Genomic DNA, 15,956 nt, shown 5'->3' with positions numbered 1-15,956 from the left:
GCAAGTTCCACCACTTAAAAAGATGAGAGGCGTCTGTAATTTACATCATAGGTAGACCTCAACTATGGGAGACAAACTGAGAAAAAAAATCCAGAAAATCACATTGTCTGTTTTTTTTCCCTTTTATTTGCATATTATGGTGGAAAATAAGTATTTGGTCAGAAACAAGCAATCAAGATTTCTGGCTCTCACAGACCTGTAACTTCTTCTTTAAGAGGCTCCTCTTTCCTCCACTCATTACCTGTAGTAATGGCACCTGTTTAAACTTGTTATCAGTATAAAAAGACACCTGTGCACACCCTCAAACAGTCTGACTCCAAACTCCACTATGGTGAAGACCAAAGAGCTGTCAAAGGACACCAGAAACAAAATTGTAGCCCTGCACCAGGCTGGGAAGACTGAATCTGCAATAGCCAACCAGCTTGGAGTGAAGAAATCAACTGTGGGAGCAATAATTAGAAAATGGAAGACATACAAGACCACTGATAATCTCCCTCGATCTGGTGCTCCACGCAAAATCCCACCCCGTGGGGTCAGAATGATCACAAGAACGGTGAGCAAAAATCCCAGAACCACGCGGGGGGACCTAGTGAATGAACTGCAGAGAGCTGGGACCAATGTAACAAGGCCTACCATAAGTAACACACTACGCCACCATGGACTCAGATCCTGCAGTGCCAGACGTGTCCCACTGCTTAAGCCTGTACATGTCCGGGCCCGTCTGAAGTTTGCTAGAGAGCATTTGGATGATCCAGAGGAGTTTTGGGAGAATGTCCTATGGTCTGATGAAACCAAACTGGAACTGTTTGGTAGAAACACAACTTGTCGTGTTTGGAGGAAAAAGAATACTGAGTTGCATCTATCAAACACCATACCTACTGTAAAGCATGGTGGTGGAAACATCATGCTTTGGGGCTGTTTCTCTGCAAAGGGGCCAGGACGACTGATCCGGGTACATGAAAGAATGAATGGGGCCATGTATCGTGAGATTTTGAGTGCAAACCTCCTTCCATCAGCAAGGGCATTGATGATGAAACGTGGCTGGGTCTTTCAACATGACAATGATCCAAAGCACACCGCCAGGGCAACGAAGGAGTGGCTTCGTAAGAAGCATTTCAAGGTCCTGGAGTGGCCTAGCCAGTCTCCAGATCTCAACCCTATAGAAAACCTTTGGAGGGAGTTGAAAGTCCGTGTTGCCAAGCGAAAAGCCAAAAACATCACTGCTCTAGAGGAGATCTGCATGGAGCAATGGGCCAACATACCAACAACAGTGTGTGGCAACCTTGTGAAGACTTACAGAAAACGTTTGACCTCTGTCATTGCCAACAAAGGATATATCACAAAGTATTGAGATGAAATTTTGTTTCTGACCAAATACTTATTTTCCACCATAATATGCAAATAAAAGGAAAAAAAAACAGACAATGTGATTTTCTGGATTTTTTTTTCTCAGTTTGTCTCCCATAGTTGAGGTCTACCTATGATGTAAATTACAGACGCCTCTCATCTTTTTAAGTGGTGGAACTTGCACTATTGCTGACTGACTAAATACTTTTTTGCCCCACTGTATATATATTGTGTGTGTGTGTGTGTGTGTGTGTATATATATATATATATATATATATATATATATATATATATATATATATATATATACACTCACTGGCCACTTTATTAGGTACACCATGCTAGTAACGGGTTGGACCCCCTTTTGCCTTCAGAACTGCCTCAATTCTTCGTGGCAGAGATTCAACAAGGTGCTGGAAGCATTCCTCAGAGATTTTGGACCATATTGACATGATGGCATCACACAGTTGGCGCAGATTTGTCGGCTGCACATCCCTGATGCGAATCTCCCGTTCCACCACATCCCAAAGATGCTCTATTGGATTGAGATCTGGTGACTGAGGAGGCCATTTGAGTACAGTGAACTCATTGTCATGTTCAAGAAACCAATCTGAGATGATTCGAGCTTTATGACATGGCGCATTATCCTGCTGAAAGTAGCCATCAGATGTTGGGTACATTGTGGTCATAAAGGGATGGACATGGTCAGCAACAATACTCAGGTAGGCTGTGGCGTTGCAACGATGCTCAATTGGTACCAAGGGGCCCAAAGAGTGCCAAGAAAAAATTCCCCACACCATGACACCACCACCACCAGCCTGAACCGTTGATACAAGGCAGGATGGATCCATGCTTTCATGTTGTTTACGCCAAATTCTGACCCTACCATCCGAATGTCGCAGCAGAAATCGAGACTCATCAGACCAGGCAACGTTTTTCCAATCTTCTACTGTCCAATTTCGATGAGCTTGTGCAAATTGTAGCCTCAGTTTCCTGTTCTTAGCTGAGAGGAGTGGTACCCAGTGTGGTCTTCTGCTGCTGTAGCCCATCTGCCTCAAAGTTCGACGCACTGTGCGTTCAGAGATGCTCTTCTGCCTACCTTGGTTGTAACGGGTGGCAATTTGAGTCACTGTTGCCTTTCTATCAGCTCGAACCAGTCTGCCCATTCTCCTCTGACCTCTGGCATCAACAAGGCATTTCCGGCCACAGAACTGCCGCTCACTGGATTTTTTTTCTTTTTCGGACCATTCTCTGTAAACCCTAGAGATGGTTGTGCGTGAAAATCCCAGTAGATCAGCAGTTTCTGAAATACTCAGACCAGCCCTTCTGGCACCAACAATCATGCCACGTTCAAAGGCACTCAAATCACCTTTCTTCCCCATACTGATGCTCGGTTTGAACTGCAGGAGATTGTCTTGACCATGTCTACATGCCTAAATGCACTGAGTTGCCGCCATGTGATTGGCTGATTAGAAATTAAGTCTTAACACACAGTTGGACAGGTGTACCTAATAAAGTGGCCAGTGAGTGTATATATACATATATATAGTGTGTGTGTGTATATATATATATATATAGAGAGATATATATATATATATATATATATATATATATATATATATATATAGAGAGAGATATATATATATATATATATATATATATATATATATATATATATATAGATAGATAGATAGATATAGTCATTATAATTTGTTATAACTAACCTTAGTTAGTTATTATGCCCGGGCAGCGCCGGGCTCTTCATATAGTATATAAACATGGCAGTAAAAAGATTCTGATGGTGTAGTGGCCACCAAACCTAGTGACCCCTTCTCCTTAGTGCACCTATGTCACCTCCTTCATATAAATAGTCATCTGTATTTTTTTTTTTTTTTTAAAATGGGTGGACTCTGCGTATCTACATATATTATCATGGTGGAAGGGATTTATTTTTTGTGGTCAAGGCAAAATGAGAACTGTAGTTTTTTTCTTGCCGCATAGCTATATATAAAGGTATAAACATCTGAAAGCATTTCCCTTAAAGGAGAACACAGTGCCCTATGTAGGCATTATATTGCAATTATGAAAGCATTGGTAAATTTGCATATACTTAGATAATTTCTGTGTTTTAACCATTGGTAAGTGACAATGAAATAAAAATAAGTTCAGCTAGTTTTCACTTTTCAGTTCTTAAAGCTGATGATACATGGGATAGAAACGGCCTACTTTTGACAGATGAGGTAAAAAAAAAAAAGAGTAAATGGTTGTGTGCATGTAGACGAAATGGGTTGACCATCTGTTTTTCATCATCCTGTAAAGCGAGATTCTTTTTTTTTTGTGTGGTCTTCCCGTTGAGTTGACATCTAGTGGCCATCATGAAAATAGCCATGTTTCGTCTTTTAGATTTAGTTGTTGGGATGTTTTTATATAAATGGTTATAATAAAATATTCTAAAAATGTTCTGTGCATTTTAAATAGAATCTCCGCTTAGGGGTAAACTATATCTGTGGAATTCCTGCTTGGTGTTATCCTCGTATTTCCAGCTGATAACCAGTTACACAAATCTTCTGTAAACTTCCTGGTGAAATATTAAGCGTCACACGCGTTGTGTAAATCGCGAAGCGCGCCGCTTTTATTGACTGACTAGCCCACTTTAGTTGTGGAAAAACCAGTTGTGATGTTGTTGACCTCGCCATCCTGCCTTTCTCTTACTACGTTAATCCTCTGTGCTGCTAGTACGGGGATGGAGCCACCTTCTGGAGTCACTGACCGGTAATGACTGACGTGATGGCATGCCTCTGCTTGTGTGCTGGCTGCGTAAGGAGCTGGCGGACTTGTCAGAAAAGCAAAACACGTAAAAGCCTTGTGTGAATTGTCACGCAAACTAAAGCGGCCTGAAGACGTTACACGAACCCGATCTGTCGCTATCTGCACTCAAACTGAGCAAAGCATGTTTGTGCAAGAGGAGCATTTTTAACATTTTCCTACCTAGGTGTTCACCACTTCCTTCTGTTTTTGTATTTTTTTTCAGGGTCTCTATAGAGATTTTTGTGTAGCAGTGTGACGATGTAACGTCACTATGGACAATGCCCAGACTAAATCTAGAACCATGATCGTCGCGGCTCGGAATATCGCTAATCACTAGTGCAGACCAATCCAGATTTTCCTTCAGTTTAAGGAGACCTGTAGTCATCAGGCAGAACACGCGACCTGTCATCTGTCTGCATTGTAGCAGTCACTGCAGACGTTCTCTGCCATCCGTGCCAACATATCGGTGTTGGTAACTTCTTGCGGGGACAGTTCTGGAGCATCGTTCCTCAAATTGGCATGTCGGGAGAGGAGACTGGTTCTCCATAGAGAAAATTTCAATGTGCAAAAACCACTGCAGGTTTCACAGTAGAAATACTGTGGATTTGCTGCACATGCAAGTTGTGCAATCAGCAGCAGAAATTGGCGCGCTACAGGCTTCATGTCTGCATTTCCAGTCAATTTAGGCTGCATGTTACCCTTACAGCGTGGGCATAAGATTTCTAAGACCCCTTATTTACGGCACAGCTCTGATTAAAATTCTGAGATCGAACGTTGCTTTTCTCTCCTCTCTATTGAGTTCCATGAACTTTGCTCTGAAACCTTGACGTGGTCTCCAGTTTAGGCAGTGTGATGCCAGCCTATGGTGACCTCTCGCCAGGGTCGTGCCCTACTGCTTTTAGTGAGGCGTTGCTGCCCCCTTCGTTTGGAAGGCTCTGCCTGTAGCAGTCTCGTGGTCGGTGTTACTGAACAGTGGTTACGCTGACAGTTGAGGCGTCGGCTCGGTGAAGCCGCACAGCTGTCTCGGGCCATCAGTTTGTTTTGAGGGTTCATGGTGCACCTGCTGTCGTGTTGACATTCACCAGACTTTCACTGTACAGAAGGCAGATATCACGCCATGGAGTGTTCACAGGATCACATTATGCATGAAGCTCTGTGAGGAATGTCCGCTTCCATTACTGAGCCTCCATAACTGAGGAATGACAGGCTTGTAGTCTACACCACCGGTAAATGACTGACACGGTAAAGGTTCACTGCTATCTTTTCTAGGAACCATCATAAGGCCGTAGGTCATTCCTTTGCCAGATTGTTGAAGCGCAAAGCGCACTTTTCTTCATTGGCCTCTTTCCAGGATTGTTTTTGCATCCCCCCTTTCTCAAAAAAAAAAAGCTATACTTGATGACTCTTCTATTTGGGTCCTTGACACGATACAGGTCATCTCCTCACCTGGGGAAACCTTTACAATTGGTGTCAGACGCAGACGTCTCTAGGACCCAGTAAACCTCAGTGATCAGCATTGTTTTTTTTACTTTTTGTTAGTCTCTTTTGCTACTAAACCTCCTGAGACTTTTTCCTTCCTGTGGTGTATTTCTGGGCCTGCCTATTGGTTTAGACACATTGTTGTTTAACGGCTCTGACGTCCTCAGATGTTGCCAACCTCAAAGGCCACCGCCGGTTGCTTTGCGGGTCTGCCGGCCGGCCTTGTACTGTCAGGTTGGAAGGTGAGCTGTGCAGGCTGTGTATGTTGCACGCTTTCTGTCCTGAGGCCTGGTGTACACCCTGCTGGAGACGGTGCACATCCTGCCCGCCCGCACTGTAGGTACGCCTTTCACCTGTTACCCAGTTTCATGTGACACATTAACAAAGAACTTCATGACCTGTACAGTAATTACATTAAGTGTTTTCTGTGGGGCTGGACGCCTTCAGCTGCCTCTATTACATGACGTCGCTGGGTGTGCTGAAGTCAGCTTACACAGGTAAGGTCTTCCTCTTACTGGGTCAGCAGAGTTCACCGCTGTATAGAGCCGTATGCTGTGCAATATACCGTGCTGTCTTCTTTATGGCATCCACTATCAATGTTCTAGCTTGGGAGCAGCTTCATTAACATTGAGTATCCATAGTACTGGTAATATTACCTGGTGCAGGATGACCCTTGCCCCATTGGTGAGCAGTGGTAGTCCCCAACCCGGACCATGAGCAAACGTCACAAATGCACGTGCCAAATCACATCTGTGTACAGATGTGATACTGTAGTATAGTGCCACAGTGTAAACACTTGATCCTCACAGGGTTAATGGTTTTGGTTTTTTTCAGTGTGAACAGAGAAACATGTCACCAGTCTTCTCTGAATGGCACGTGATCAATGAATGTTCAGGCGCCGTCATCACGGGTTCCCTCACAAGCTCAGTACGGTCTTGTGCAGATGGCAGATATTCATCATTGCCTTCTTTTGCCTTTCTTTTTGGGCCGAGTCCATAGAGCTGGCTACCAGTATAATCTAGATGTGTGCCGGTTTAGAAGCCGATCTGCTGGTAGGTACATAAGGGTTACAGTGGGCCGATCACCACGCGTGGGAGCTCCAGCTCCACTTTCCGTTGGTGCTCAGATTTCCTGTAACACTTCATAGAACAAAACATTATGCAGAAGTGATGATTGGGTTTTGCTTGACAATGTGTGACGCCGGTGGATCCCCCTGAGCCTGAATATTACAACATCTGCAAGCTTGTGTATGAAACTTTCCAGACAGAGCTGCTGAAAATCAGATCCTCCCCGGCAAAGACTCAAGTGAGTGGAAGGAGGGCTCGATATTCAGATGTCACTCCCAGGACACATTTACACCGGCCGATTAACGGGAAGCAAGCGTTCCTGATAACCGGACTATCTAAATGGGCTAAAGAAAAGCTTGCTTGTTGGCTGAAATGGTTTGTAAGCTTGTTTGAAAACCATTGTCCTCGACCGCACGGAGTCTTGTGTAAAGAGGAGATGGCCTCGCCGAGGACGTGATGATCTAGTCCCACAGAACAGTTGTATATGAGATCATTGCGTGCTCTAAACAGGCCTTTAAACGACCATGGGGTCGGCCAATGTGAATGCACCTGTATCCGAGGCTCCTTATGTGTTTGGTTCCATATAAAGGACCTAAAAAAAAAGGTGGATAGAGGGGATGGGGTTAAATAACTCATGCACTGCTATACAAAGATCAGATGGAGGACTTCGCTGACTAACACTTACAATGCATAGGTGTTTTCTTTCCTCTCCTCCTATTGACTTGTAAATTAGAAGCTCCCCATTTCTGCTAGCCGCCCCCCGAACAAGCAGCGTCTCTTTTAAGTGAGGAATGAATTCAGTTGGCACTGAAACATTACAAGTATTCTGCCAGCTCGGAGAGGCCAGACTCCTCAGACAAAAGCAGTCCTGTTAAAGGAATAGAAGACCATTATAGCGCGTCCCTTTATGATGGAGCTGTAAGCTCAGAATCAGCGGGCAGGTGGCACGGCAGCTGTAAAGGAATATGCTGAAAATACACATCCTCCGCACGATGGCAAGGGGCTGCAGTGACGCTCCATAGTAAGAGCGGCAGTGTGTGGGTATGGACAGAGATAATCTCTATCTATAGGTCACTCACATTAATATTAGATCTCCTTGTGTTTGTAGATGTTATGTACCAAATTTGCATTTTTTGATGTGATGTCATTGTGGAAATGCTTTTGGTTCTTCCGCACATTTAACCCTTTACATTGTATAAAGTGAAATCCGCAGCATAAATCAACCTGCTTCAGATTTCCAGTCACCAGCGATGAGATTCCAATGTAAATATGAAGATTTGGTTAATTCTCACCCATTTTCCTGGTGCTGTAATTGGTCAAAGATTTTTTTGAACACAATTGTTCTCAAATTTTCCGGGTGTTCATTCAGACTTGGCGCTCTCCGTGGTTATAAATGTTCTACACACAGTGGAAATAATTTCCAACTTTTCTTTGTGTTGCTAAAAGTTTACATTTTGTATGAAATGTTACCCTTTAATTGTAGTCTTAACGTTAAACGGAGCCTGTCATGTTATTCATGCGGTCTGATCTGTGGACAAGATGGGGTAGAAAAAGAGGAGTTGAGCAGAATGATATATAGGAAGGGTGGGCAATTAATTTTCCCGAGGGGCCACATGACAGACCGTGACTGTTATGGAGGGCCGAACCAATGGGCTGAAATTAATTCTGCTCACTATTAATATCAATACATTATAATTATTATATTATTGATAATTATATTAATTGTATCACTTAATATTGAGCAGAATTAAGCATGCTGATATCCCCCTATATATTGCTTGAACCAGAGTACAGCCCATTCTGTATATCATATGAGCCCCTACACAGCCTCCCTATATACAGCATGAGCCCCACACAGCCTCCCCCATATACAGCATGAGACCCCCATGGCCTCCCTATGTCCTGGATGAGGCCCCCCATAGCCTGCCCGTGTCCTGGATGAGGCCCCCCCATAGCCTGCCCGTGTCCTGGATGAGGACCCCCCCATAGCCTGCCCGTGTCCTGGATGAGGACCCCCCCATAGCCTGCCCGTGTCCTGGATGAGGACCCCCCCATAGCCTGCCCGTGTCCTGGATGAGGCCCCCCCATAGCCTGCCCGTGTCCTGGATGAGGCCCCCCATAGCCTGCCCGTGTCCTGGATGAGGCCCCCCCATAGCCTGCCCGTGTCCTGGATGAGGCCCCCCCATAGCCTGCCCGTGTCCTGGATGAGGCCCCCCCATAGCCTGCCCGTGTCCTGGATGAGGCCCCCCCATAGCCTGCCCGTGTCCTGGATGAGGCCCCCCCATAGCCTGCCCGTGTCCTGGATGAGGCCCCCCCATAGCCTGCCCGTGTCCTGGATGAGGCCCCCCCATAGCCTGCCCGTGTCCTGGATGGAGGCCCCCCATAGCCTCCCCATGTCCACCCAAACATCCCATGCACATGAAAAAAAAAAAAAAAAGAACACCACATGCTAACCTCAGTCCTGTTGCTCTGGCACTCTGCTTCTGTTCCTCTCTCAGGTGCGCTGACTCTCAGCAGTAAGCAGCTGACACTATTAAATGACGTAATTGCCTCAGCTGTTTCACACGCTGATTGGTGGAGGAAGTGGCAGGAGTGGGTGGGCATGGTGCCACCCATGAGCCTCTGTTTTCCAGACTGTCTCGATCCTTTGCCCAGGTCTGATAAATAGGGTTGTAGGGCAAGATTCAGTAAAACTTGTATTTTGTTTATTGAAATTCCTGATGTTTGGACATAGAAGTCCAGTGGGCGGTCCTACCTGTGATTGACAGCTATCTGTACAGGCATAGTGAAGAAGAAGGCTGTCAATTGCAAAGTAGGACCCCACTATGCACATAAACATCAGAGGTTTTTATTAATAAAATACCATTTTTGTGGTGTCTGCATGGTGCAGCGTTTTTTGTTGACTATGTTGGTAATTCCATGTTACTAAAACGTCTTTTACAAATACTTAAAGAGGACTGATCACATTTACGAGCCATTTATTCTCTCTAAATAGTATGTCATAAAGCAGGATGAGTTGATTGATATAAAGGTTTTTGGTAAGATACAATATTGGGTGTATTTTATGCATTGACAATGCTTTTTATTTTGGCTTTAGTAGTCCAGTAGGCGGTCCTACTAGTGACTGACGGCTATCTTTGTCCGTCCCGGATTAGGCCGCTCATATGACTGCTTATCACAGAATAGACAGGGATTTCGTTACTTAATTACAAGTCACAGTGAATCTTTTCCAACAAACCTTTATCCTCCATCGTTTCCCAGTTATTGTTTGTATTCTCTTCCCCACCGGTGGGTAGCATTTAGGATCGTCCGCTATCTAAAAAGTAAAAAAAATAGCAGGCTGACATGTACAGTCCTGACATTACTGTCGTTTCCTTCAAGTTTATAATGTGCATCTTACCTGGAAGATGACTTGGATCAGGAGACCTCTTAGCTTCCGGCAATAGGTGTGACTGCTGGGTACGTAGGTAAATACTACAAGTCGCGAGCAGTGTATGTAGTAGAGGAACCAGCTGTATACATATTCTCCACCACGTCCAGTCAATGTGCTATATGGAGTACATGCATAGTGAGCTCACCACTAAGAATAAATTCATTTTTTTTTCTTTTTGGCCAACATGATGTCTACAGTGTGAATCTGTGGCTTGTACGACAGTCTGCATTCCTCGCCTGATCCTGGAGGCTCCTATTCATTGCTGTGCTCTCTGGGCGATGGCCGTACTGACCTAGTGGTTTTCTTGTCTTTGTAGGATGAAGTCGACAGTCTAAACCCAGTTCTCAGGGACAACCCCCAGCTTCACGAGGAGGTGAAAGCCTGGGTCAAAGAACACAAGGTTCAGGAGATTTTTATGCAAGGTGAGTGCTCGCTTACACTATATCTAGCAGAGGCTTTTCCTGTGTTGGCACATTATCAATGCTGTGTGTGAATGCGGCTTGATGGTGGACTCCTTTCAGTAGCTTATCCAGCTCTGGGATAGCTATTAAAACTAGCAGCCCCCTTCACACACGACTAGCGAATTTCTTTCCTTGTGACCCTGGGGCTTGTGCTAATAATGTCAGGAGATTGCGACACCTGTATTTAGACCCTATAAGTATATTAAAGGGGTAATCCACCTGCTCCAGCGACCTTTGCTTAGCCGGCTGGTGACGTCACGGCTGCAGAGATCTGCCAGCTCACGTGCATGTATCTTGCTCCTATTATATTTTGTAGGATAGGACGGTTGCCAGATACTTGGCTCTTGCACATGTGAGCTGGCAGAATTTTGTCACTGGCCCCATGCACTACCCAGTGCAGAAGGGAGTGTCGCCCGACACCTCTTTTGATTGCTGTTCTAAGCAGAATTATTATTTGAGTTGTACTGCCACTTTATGAAGTGTGCAGAAAGTGAGATGAAATAGACAATGCAAGATAGCCGCCCTTCCTCTGTTCTCCGCGGATGCAGACAGTCACGGCACTTGGGTAATAACCTGTTGTATTATGACATTGCGGTAATTGAATGTGATTTGTGCCTCATTCTCCCTTTGTCCTATCTTATGCATGTTATCTCCTTCCAGCTCTGTATACCTGGAGCTGTAACCTGAGGGTTTACCTGCTCTATATATTGTACTGATAATGAGAAGCAGGGAGTAAAGGGGGTTTTACACTAAGCAATATCGCTAGCAATATCGCTAAAACGTCACTGGTTTTGTGACGTTATAGCGATATTGCTAGCGATATCGCTATGTGTGATACTTACCAGCGACCGGCTCCCCTGCTGTCCATCGCTGATCGCGCGAGAATGTCCGGCTCCATTTCTCGTCGGGCGCTTCCTGCTGGGCTTCCTGCTGTGTGAGACGAGCGACGCTGGACGCGGGCGGGAGGACGCCAGGATCGCTGTGTGTGAATGGTAAGTATCGTGCGCTGCGTCGCTGCTGCATCGCTGTGAGATCCTTCTGTATGAAAGCTCACTAGCGATCATTTAGCGATGCACCAGCGATCCTGACCGGGTCGGATCGCTGGTTGGATCGCTGGTGCATCGCTAAATGTAAAAGGGCCTTAAGTTACATATTTGACCTTCTACACAGGTAAAGAGTCATTGCTGGACTGATTACACATATTTAATGCAGAACTAGAACAACTTGTAAAATAGGCAAAAATGGATGAGGACTTTCTGTGGTTAAAAAATTGTACTATTTGCTGATGTTTCCCAGTGTTAAATATAATCTGCTACCTTGAGGCACCGGTCACAAGTGCTTTCCTCTGTTGATTGATGTAGAGACTTACGGCAGCGCCACTTTAAAGTTATAAACGTTGCGATTGGGTCTATGCAAAGGTGATTATCTTTGTGTTCCTCATACAGTGGCTTGCAAATGTATTCTCCCCCCCCGGCTTTTTTACCTAATTTTTTACATTACAACCTGTTTAAAAATCTTTGTAATCCAATTTGTGTGTGATGTATCAGCACTAAGTAGTCTAAGTTGGTATCAAATAACTTAAAATATGCATATAGATTCACCCCTTTTGCTATGAAGCCCCGAAAACATTCTAGAGTCATATGCTTAGAGAAACTATGAAGTCCAGCTGTGTGCAAGAAGTGTTCCATGTCTGTCATTAAGAAAGAGGCACCGCTAACCAACCAACACAATGAAGACCAAAGAGATCTCCAAACAAGACAGGGACAAAGTTAAGGATTTCAAGTCAAGATTGGATTCTATATATACATACGCACGCACGCATGCATACATACTTTTATGATCTCCCAGAACATTTGGCCACCAAGGTAAACTTGATGTCTAATGCCAAAGCAGCACTGCTCATCACCCCAAAAACACCCATCCCCACAGTGAAACATGTGGTGGTGGCAGCAACATCCTGTCGGATGTTTTTTGGCAGCAGGGACAAAGAAAGTGGTCTAAGTTGAGGGGAAGTTGGATGGTGCGACAACCGGATATTCTTGGGCAAAACCTGTTCACCTTCCAACAAAAGACAATGACACAAAGCGTACTTATAAAGCAACACTCTAGTGGTTTAAGGGAAACAAGTAAAGTAAATGTTTTGGAGTGGCCTAGTCAAAGCCAAAATCTTAATTCAATTGAGAATCTGTGGTCAGGCTTGAAGATTGCTGTTCACCAGAGGAAACCACCTAACATGAAGGAGCTGGAGCAGTTTTGCCTTGAGAAATGGGCAAAAATCCCAGTGGCAAGAGATGGAAAGATCATGGAGACTTATCAAAAGCAACTTGCAGCTGTAAAAGGAGGATCTACAAAGTACTGAATTTAGGGGGATGAGTAGTTTTGCACACTGAAGTGTTTTGCAATTTTGTCCTATTTGTTGCTTGCTTCACAATGAAAAAGGAAACCAAATGTTCACAATTGTAGGCATGTTCTTTACGTGAACTGATGCAAACCCTCAAAAGAAAAATTCCAGGTTGTGAGGTAGCAGAACACAAAAATGCCAAGGGGGTGAATACTTTGCACGCCACTGTACACCTGAGTCAGATCTTGACCTAGTGCTTGCTTATGAATGGGTCCTGAATGTGTATTTATGGGGTACTAGTGCAATCTGAAGCTAAATACGCTGAACCATACATACTGATTTGTCTATAAAATATGTTTGTATTTGTCCTGAAGCTTTCCCTCAGACTTACTAGACAAGGACGCCCGTTTTAATGTTATGGGGCTGTGGTGTCCCTCTGGTGGTCCATATACAGGTGTCATGGTTTTCTGCCTCAATTGCACTGCCCCCATATGTAACGTTGCTGCTGGCTTTAGTATATGGGCAGTGCTGAAATTCTCGGATTGTGCATGTACGACCCCTGATGCCTCTCCTGCACACTCGGAGGCGCATGGCCCTCTCGACTCTGTACACAGATCATGCTTGAATGCCTGAACGCATTGCCAGCTCCTGCTTCTGCTGTACGCAGGACTGCTTTCAGGCCTACTCTGCACAGAAGGAGGGAAAGTGGTGATTGCTCTCCTCCATCACGGAGAATTATGAGGACCGATACACTGCAGGCTGCGACTGATGGGAGAAATGTACTACTCAATGGGCAATGAGAAATCATGGGGATCTGTACAGTGACAGTGCATTAATTTGTTCATAAGGGTGCAAGAGAGGAAACACTTTAGATTTAGGCAATTATAAAGTGACGAGTTCCCGTGCTATTCCCATAATAATAATAATAATAATAATAATAATAATAATAATTTTATTTCTATAGCGCCAACATATTCCGCAGTACTTTACATTATACTTTTTAGTAGCTGGCATGGCTCTTATGCATCATTAAAGGGGTTCTCCAGTGAAGAGGATAGGTGATGACTAGTGATGAGCGAGTGTGCTCAGATTAGGTCTGCACTTTATATACCTGCTCAGCAGTGACCAGGGCTGTGGAGTCCAGAGTCTGGGAAATTGAGGAGTCAATCAGTGGTTTGGCTTACAGACTCCACAGCCTAGTTCTCGGATTAGGTGTCAGAGACCCTGTTTGTAATGATGTATCACTTACTGCTCTTCTTGCTGTCATTTTGAGATTACTATTTTCTCAGCGGCAGATCTCCCACTTCTCTAAATACTAAGCTCTGTATAACTCCGCCCACACCACTGACTGCTTCCTGTGCACCCTGTGCATAGGCAGAAAGCTGAAAAGTGCCATGGGCAGTTTATACAGAGCTCTGCATTCAGAGAACTGCTAAATCTCCAGCAGATAAGTGATTTTATCAAAACTACAGCAAGCGATGGATCACTGGAATCAGTGTCTCTGCGTCTACATCATGCTCCTCTCAGATGGGGCAGCAAAAACCTGGTGACAGATTCCCTTTAATTAGTCACTTCTCAATCATTGAAACCTCTCCGTGTAATTTATGAGCAACTGAGAAGTTACCCAGTCAGCGCCCATGATTACACGGTGCGGCTCCAGTCACTGTAGCTGTAGGAACACTCTTCCTTTTATATTTGCTGCTCACAACAATGGGAAATGACCTGACATTTAGAAATGACCTAATCATCACTTGAGACTGCTAGAGAGTCAGCCTGGAAGTGTTATGGAAAAAACGGATGGCGACTCTTGGACATGACTTCTAGATTGAGGGTTTGTTTGTGTGTCTGCTGTAAGTGTGTCAGTATCTGGAAACGAAGCACTGGGTGATGTAACTGCTGGACGAGAACCAGGAGACCTCCCGAGACATGGATTTCCGAGTATCTAAATGTGTCATTGTTTTTCTCGTAGGACCTTACTCCTTAAACGGCTATCGAGTGAGGGTGTACAGACAAGACTCTGCCACCCAGTGGTTCACTGGTATAATTACTCACCATGACCTTTTCACCCGCACTATGATTGTTATGAACGACCAGGTAAGTGAGTCACATAAGTTATATATATGTGTGTGTATATATAATTTTGTTTGATGTGTATGAATATATTTTTTTATTTAATGTGTGTATTGTACAGTGCCTCAGATTTTTCCATTTGACTATACATTGAGTATTTTGACGCATACATTGGACTGTCTCAATATGTTTCACTGTCACCCGTTCACTCCCTTCCCTTTAATGCGAGTTCTTTGTAATTTTATTGCTCATTGCTTGGGTAACCGTTCACTGCTTCGGTCTATCATAAGTGGCTGGTCTGCTAAACAAAGAGCTCAGCGCTTACAAGCTTTCTGCAGTAGAGCTTGTAAGTGCTTCTCTGAAACTCTGCAGGATTGCTGTGTGTAACATTGCAGAGCTCACTGTTTGGCCTGGAGACACTGATGCCAGTAGTCCTGTCAGTAAATCAAGAGCTCAGTGCCCCCTGGAAAGCAAGAATCTGCGAGTCAGGGGATCAGTGTGCTCCTGAATGAGAACTTGTCAGGCCGACAACCTCTCCAGCGCACAGACATACAGTGGGATGTGTAGCTCTTTGACTTTCTTTGATAATTACTGTATTGCCTTCTATTGATGGGCTAGACCTGCTTTTCTGGCATGAACAGGGTCAGTGGGGCAAATACTCCAAGAGCTTATTACATGCCTGTTTAGACAGTAATCTGTGAACAGAGCAATGGAGACCTCCACTGTGATGTGCCTGTGCTCCAAAATGGCAGGAGATAGTAGATTTGGAAGCCGGTGATGTAGAATTATCATGCTGAGCTGCCCAGCACTGCCATATCTTACAGTCTTTAATTTGAGTGTAAATAATTGAATATAATTGGAGCCACAATGATCCAAGTGGGATTTCTATTTTGAGAGGATCTAAACAATGAATTTCCGCATAGTCGCTATATACAGTCATGTGTAATGTT

General features: G+C 44.5%; 1 protein-coding gene across 3 annotated transcripts in view; it reads left to right on the top strand.

Moving 5' to 3' along the window:
* Nucleotides 1–15,956, top strand: part of JMJD1C (jumonji domain containing 1C) — a 278,879-nt gene that overhangs the window by 210,204 nt on the left and 52,719 nt on the right. For all 3 annotated transcript variants that reach the window (XM_073548302.1, XM_073548301.1, XM_073548303.1), the window contains 2 exons: nucleotides 10,451–10,556; nucleotides 14,906–15,030. In XM_073548302.1, the coding sequence (XP_073404403.1) occupies nucleotides 10,451–10,556; nucleotides 14,906–15,030 (231 nt within the window). The remainder of the gene's footprint in view (nucleotides 1–10,450; nucleotides 10,557–14,905; nucleotides 15,031–15,956) is intronic.

Source organism: Dendrobates tinctorius, unplaced genomic scaffold, assembly GCF_039654945.1.
Source record: "Dendrobates tinctorius isolate UK_male_01 unplaced genomic scaffold, ASM3965494v1 ptg000156l, whole genome shotgun sequence".
Classification (NCBI taxonomy): Eukaryota; Metazoa; Chordata; class Amphibia; order Anura; family Dendrobatidae; genus Dendrobates; species Dendrobates tinctorius.
The sequence above is the reverse complement of the archived record's forward strand: the minus strand, read 5'-3'. Positions and strand labels throughout refer to the sequence as shown.